This window comes from Moschus berezovskii, chromosome 24 (genome assembly GCF_049115385.1).
Source record: "Moschus berezovskii isolate FMDL1 chromosome 24, NW_MosBer_1.0, whole genome shotgun sequence".
NCBI lineage: Eukaryota > Metazoa > Chordata > Mammalia > Artiodactyla > Moschidae > Moschus > Moschus berezovskii.
Genome location: NC_142483.1, coordinates 46898367 through 46904615, shown reverse-complemented (window position 1 = coordinate 46904615; position 6249 = coordinate 46898367). Strand labels below are relative to the sequence as shown.

Here is a 6249-nt window from a genome sequence, read left to right as displayed (position 1 = left end):
TTTCCAATGTCTGTCTCCTTTGGGGCTTCATGTCCTATTGCATCAGGCCACCTGGGGCCTTTGCTGGATAAAACCCAGGTCCCTTTTCTCTGATCATCTCCTGCAGGGATTCATCCTTCGGTCCCATACATCAGGAATCCCTCCTTGAACTTTCTGAAGACTAAAGGACCTTTTGCCATTTGTAGACACAGAGAACGAGGGACAGAAGAAAATCACTTTAATAGCATCATAACACATTAGGACCGGGGATCACAAATAAGGAAAACATTTTGTCGTCCTTTTGTACATTTCTGCCAAGGTGTGAGGTTATGCTGGACAATGAAACAGACAGATTTTTCACACTGAAAACTTAATAAATAGGTACTTTAAATGTCAGACATCAGAGACGAGTTATGAGTGTGATTGTTTTCTTATTCTGCCTCCTTTGAGTCAGGAGGTTGCTTCCTATCACATTGCTGAAGGCCAGGTCTTCTAGGAGGTGTATTCAAACTCCTCAGCACTGCGCCGGCCAAAATCCATCCAGCCCATGTAGTCCCGGTCACTTATCCTGTGGCTGGGGTCCAGGCTCTGCAGGTTCTTGATCACAGACATTCGGCCAGAAGGAGCTAGGGGCAGAGAGGAAGGAAACAGGATAATTATATCTAAGAGCATCACTAGTTCCTATTGTAAAGGCAAATAATAGAAAAGGCCAGGCAATATGTAACCTACACCCTCTTAAAGGTATCAAAGAGGTATCAAGAGAGTGAGATTGCTGGGCCAAAACCTTAGAGAAAAGAAAGACCCATATCTGTGTAACTGGAGAGAAGGTAGTATTTTCTAGTCGTGGGTGTAGTTTGCAATCTGTAAGAATTTAGGTGAATTAACTTATTCTCGCCTTTCATAGCTGAGACCTGCCTAGATTTTCCTACTCCTCGGGGTGTTTTCCCTTATGTAGCAGTATTTCCCCAGGCGTACCCATTTCTAAAATTTACCCCTTAAGGGCCTTTCCTGGTGGTCAAGTGGTTCAGGCTCCATGCTCTCAAGGTAGGGGGCATGGTTCATTCTCTGGTTGGGGAACTAAGATCCTATAGGGCAAAAAAATAAAATTTACCCCTTAATATTCCTAAGCCTACCTGACTCTTGTCAAGGTAATGTGATGGCAATATTTTGATGTTAGAATGGCTTTTCTAAAATGGAATCCAATCTCACTACTAGATAAATGCTGTTTTAAAATTATTAATTTGAAAGCTACCTTCTTTTTCTAAAAAAGAAAAATGATATTGAGAAAAAGGCACACCGGCAGATTAAAATCTTAGCATCTCAGTAACACTCAGAGAAGGGTGGGCAGAACAGAGTAGCTTAGTTCAGCCATTTTGACCAAAATGCAATCATTGAACCTGAAATGGGCCCATGGGGATGGGAGTTGAGTCCTTCAGAACAGGATGAGTCCAGGTATGATTCATGCTGAGTGGGCAGGGCCATGATGAGGCATGTGACTGTTCTGGCCCACAGATCACAGACACTGGCATCCTGGGATCATACCTTCTGTTGTACAAACCAAGGGGCAAGAACGGTCCCTCAGTGATCTCACTGGGCAAAGCCCAGGTGGCTTCAAGAGCAGAGGGGTAGAGGCTCTCTCGATGGTTCCTATTATATTGGGGGCCACTGTGTCCCCACTGCTCGCAATGCTGGCATTGAGCCCTTCTGTACAAGGCTGACCTTGCCAACTGCTGCCAAAGCTGCATCAAGTCGGACCACAACTTATTTACTGATGACACTGCAGAAGCAGGGATCGTGATAATCAAATAAAGCTAGCTAAATTAAAAATCAGAAACAACCCTTCGGGGCAATGTCCCCACACTTTCTTCCTGTCCCCTCTTTCCCCTCCCCATTATATCTCAGCCTTGGAACTAAGCATCACCCCAGCACATTCCAGCTCTTTTGCAGGGGTTGCCAGTCTATGCAAAGGAAATCAGCCTTTGCTGTTTATTTGTTCAACACCTTGCAGATGAACTATTAGTCCCTGCATTCGGCAAAACTCTCAGACCCAGACCCAGTTATCTGTACGCAGTCACACCAAAATATGCCTCATTGCTGCTGAATGCCCCCATCCAAGGGCTGGGCACCACTGGAAATGCCACCTAATGGAAGCAACACGGCAGCTTCAGTGTGAGCAGCAACCTCAGTGGTTGTGGTCGGGGGGATCATGTACAGTATGGAAGCTGTGCCTGTGTCACCCAGAACTTCCCCATTCCACACATGGTTCTGTGTATTTACCAGAGTCCTCACTTACTTCCCCATTGCGTACCCAGAGCAGGCACTTACAACCAACTCACACAGTTGAAGGGCCTGGCTCCTTGAAACTTTAAAACTTGTAATGAGCAGTTCAGCTGGGAAGCTGAAGGGCTTCCAGACCATCTGGGGAGGGCAGGACTTGAGTAAATTCCCAGTCCTTATGCTGCCAAGATGCACTACCCATCGAGGCACTCAATCTTCCAGAATCCCGGCTTCCACACTGACACAATAAGGATAACACACCCCACTGCACAGGGTTGCTGTGAGAACAGAGAGACAATACAGACGGAGCACTGGACAGTGCTGGGCTTGGGACAGGTGTACACTAATAGAATTCCTCCTCTTCAGATCACGGACAGCTCCATAGACAGTTCTTAACGATAAACTCTTGAGCTCTCCCCAGAGGGTGCATTATCTTGTTTAGAATCTTTAAGCATGGCATATACTGCTGCTGCTGCTAAGTCACTTCAGTCGTGTCCAACTCTGTGTGACCCCATAGACGGAAGCCCACCAGGCTCCCCTGTCCCTGGGATTCTCCAGGCAAGAACACTGGAGTGGGTTGCCATTTCCTTCTCCAATGTGTGAAAGTGAAAAGTGAAAGTGAAGTCGCTCAGTCGTGTCCGACCCTTAGTGATCCCACGGACTGCAGCCTTCTAGGCTCCTCCATCCATGGGATTTTCTAGGCAAGAGTACTGGAGTGGCTTGCCATTGCCTTCTCCGGTGGCATATACTACAGTTGAGTAAATAGTCACTGTGCTCTCAAAATGTATAAAACAAAGAAACTGTATAGATAGAGATACTTATTTCTAGTTCATATTTGTCAAATAGAAAAGAATGATTTTTTTTTTTCCAGCTAGCACTGATCCTTGGTGTTGGCAGCTAAAGTTTCAAGTGACGATTCTTCCCATATGGGTTTGTTTGTCACTGCAGGCTGAAGGCAAAGGGCTGAGAAAAGACAGTAGGAAGGCCCTTCCAGCTAAGAGTTGTGGTATAAATCCACTGTGAAGTGTCAGTTCTGGGGAAATCATTTGGTAACTGGCTTCTTTCCCAGAATTGTTTCTGGTGGATCTTTCCTGAAGGTAGGAAGGGGCTTCCAGATTATGGTCAATGAAAAACCTAGGATATTCAACCCATATCCAAGGGCAGATTTTAAACTACTTTCAGACAGACAGTCAGCAGGAACCTCCAAATTTTCAGACATTCTCTGTCATCTGTCTAATATTTCCACATTTTTCAATATAACTAGGAGGAAAGCAAAATAGAAGATGGTAGTTGGGACAATCCCTCAATAAAAGGATGAAATGTAATGCATCATCTTCTTTTTTTCCTTCTGAATTGTCCTGGTCAAAAAGGTCCCTTCTCACCTTCCTATGGAATTCTAGGAGACTCTGGAGTGCCAAACCCTTTATTTTCTCCTCATTTCATCAAGCCACAAGTTAAAGTTCAAATCCAGGCCGCGGAACCCCAGCAGGTTAAGAGAGCCTTGTGGGAAAGGAGCCCACCTCCCACCTCTCCCAGCAGCATTTGCTGGTTTATCATCCAGCCATATTGGTCCAATTTAAAACACGGCTTCACCATTAGTATCACTTTAGATAAAGTTGATAGGAAAAAAAATCTGTCCCAGTTCAAATCATGATTTCCAAGGACCTTAGAGATGAATGAGCCTCCGGGAACCCCACCTCATGCCCTCTTTTACACATGAGACAGTCAGGCCCAGGAAAGGGACAGGGCTGTCCGTATGCCACTCAGCTACTGAGCTGCTGAATTACTTTATTCCTAGAGAAAGACTTTGATGCTGAGGAAAGTGTGACTTGTTTAGCTCCTGCCGCAGTTGGGTCTGTGTCTCCAACATCAAAGCAAAAATAAACACATCTCTTGCTGGGTCATCATCTTAAACCACTGCTAAAAGAGGACTCAAAACTGCTCCTGATTCTTTCTTCCAGTTACATACTTCCATGAAAATCGACACATAGTCACTTCTTCTTAGACTGTTGCTGTCAGCTCTCAAGTATTCTTAACACTGACCATTGCCTGCTAGAGGGTTTCCAAATGCAGTAGCTGGGCAGCTCCTGGGTCCTTTATATTTACAGTAGAGGGTGTTTAGTGGATCTGCAAACTCTTTCTGAGTTAGTAATTTGCTCAGTAGTCATCTTTTAATATCTTTACAATATGTTGAACCTAAACAGCAACACAGTGCCAGAAATTAGTTTAAAGAAAGCTTTCTCTTAATAAATTAAGTCCTGCCCCTTCCCTCTCAGTTCGCTACAAAGGAGGTACAGAAAACTGCACCGTCTGGGGCAAGCAGAATCAGTGAAAAGAAAGTGAAAAACCTTTCACCTTATCGTGTTGCCCAGGTACCCCCTCGCTCCCCAGGAGTCACCCACCTTCACCAGCCCGATGGTAGAGAAGAGGGTCAGGCCTGGAGGCAGAAGGGAGGGACAGAGAGGCGGCCTGCGTACCTTTCCGAGCCTGCTGGATGTACCTGGCCAGCAGCGCGCCCAGGTGTGCTCGGGGCTCGTCGTCCACCCTCGGCACCGCCCTCAGCTGCCTCCGGGGCGCCTCCTCCGCGGGCTGCGCCCGAGTGCCCGCGGGGTCGGCGTGAGGCATCTGCTGCGCCAAGGCGCCGGCCGCCAGGACCGCCATCAGCAAGCACAGGCACACGCCGCGGTTCATGGCTGCGGGGATCAGAGGGAAGGGGACGTGAACGAAAAGGTGAGGCATCCGTGGGCTCTTGAGGAGGGCCGGGCACCCAAGGTACAGAGAAGGGGTCTCAGCCCAAAGGCGCAGGGCTCCGGATCCGCCAGGCAGGTGCCAGCACTGGGGAGCCGGTGACCCCAGCACGCGCGTTCGGGCGCACTGCGTTCCTCTTTGGGGTGAACCGCAGTCGGGGCCCGGGAGTGGAACGGGGGACGGAGAGAGACCCTGTCCTCTGCCCTGTTTAGCAGAAGGAATGTCCTCTGTTTTCCTTTAGTTTGAGGAAGTGTTAAAGCGTTGTCTCTCTTCTCCTAACTGGAAAAACAAGAGATTAAAGACAGGTGAAAATTATCCGAAAGGGACGACTCTGCAGGAAAAATAAGAGCCTTAACGAAAAAAAGGAACCCTACCAGAGAGCTAAGACGCTTCAAACAGGGAAATAAATGGTGAAAAACTGAGAAGCACGGTTTAAAATATGAGATCAATACATGAAAGCCGTATTTTTCAAGTTTCCTCAAGGTGCACATGGGAATTGGCAATGAACAACTATGTCAAACACAGGCAGGATTTTAAAAAATCAGAAATCTGCGCTCAGTCCGCCGGCGTCCGCCAAGCATCGCTGCGTTTTAGATCCGCGCAGATAAAACGCCGGGACAGTTCTATCCCCCAAACCTCGAGTTTTCCCTCAGTATTCAGAAAATGAATTTAAATTAAAAACCTCTCGGGAGTTTATCTGAAAAGATTGCAAAGTACACTGGACTGCTGTGTAACATCTAGCGAATCGCAATTTGCCCGCTAACCCGAGCAAACAGATGCTCCCGCGTTGCCTGCGCTGGAGAACAAAGCAAGCGAGTCGAAGTCTGTAAACCAGCCCTACCCACCCAGCCCGCACTGTCCTTTGTGACTTGGAGAAATGTCTTTCGAGCTGTCGGAAAGAAGACACAGAAAACAGTAAAATGAAAGGGAAGGGGAACAAAAGTGAAGAATCCTCCTTCGAGGACACTTGGATCCCCGAGAACCGGGAACCTACCTTCGGAGGAGGACGCAGCCGGCTTCGCGTTCCAGCCAGAGCAGCGGGGAGCTGGGCCAAGTTCAAGGTAGGCGGGCAGGAGGCTGCCTCTTAAATAGCCCCGCCTGAGTCGTTGGCCAGTCATCTGTTTACCCAGTACTGACGCAGAGGGGTAGCGGCACGTGCTCCGAGGGCGGCCGCCGGGGCGACAATAGATTGAGGTGGCTGCTGGGAGAGAGGGGGCAATGGCCATGTGGAGCTGGGTGGGTGGC

General features: G+C 48.0%; 1 protein-coding gene across 1 annotated transcript; it reads right to left on the bottom strand.

The window, feature by feature from the left end:
- Window positions 1-233: 233 nt before the first annotated feature.
- Window positions 234-6043, bottom strand: CCK (cholecystokinin). The gene is made up of 3 exons (XM_055413373.2): window positions 5999-6043; window positions 4734-4949; window positions 234-605 (listed from the first exon to the last, which is right to left on the bottom strand). The coding sequence occupies exons 2-3, from the start codon at window positions 4945-4947 to the stop codon at window positions 472-474; spliced, it is 348 nt and encodes a 115-aa protein (XP_055269348.1). The 5' UTR covers window positions 4948-4949; window positions 5999-6043; the 3' UTR covers window positions 234-471.
- Between the last annotated feature and the right edge of the window lie 206 nt (window positions 6044-6249).

Coding starts and splice junctions, on each gene's coding strand:
- CCK (XM_055413373.2), bottom strand. CDS start 4,947: ATGAACCGCGGCGTGTGCCTGTGCTTGCTGATGGCGGTCCTGGCGGCC. Junction 606..4,733: donor CATCCAGCAGGCTCGGAAAG/GTACGCAGGCCG, acceptor CTCTGCCCCTAG/CTCCTTCTGGCCGAATGTCT.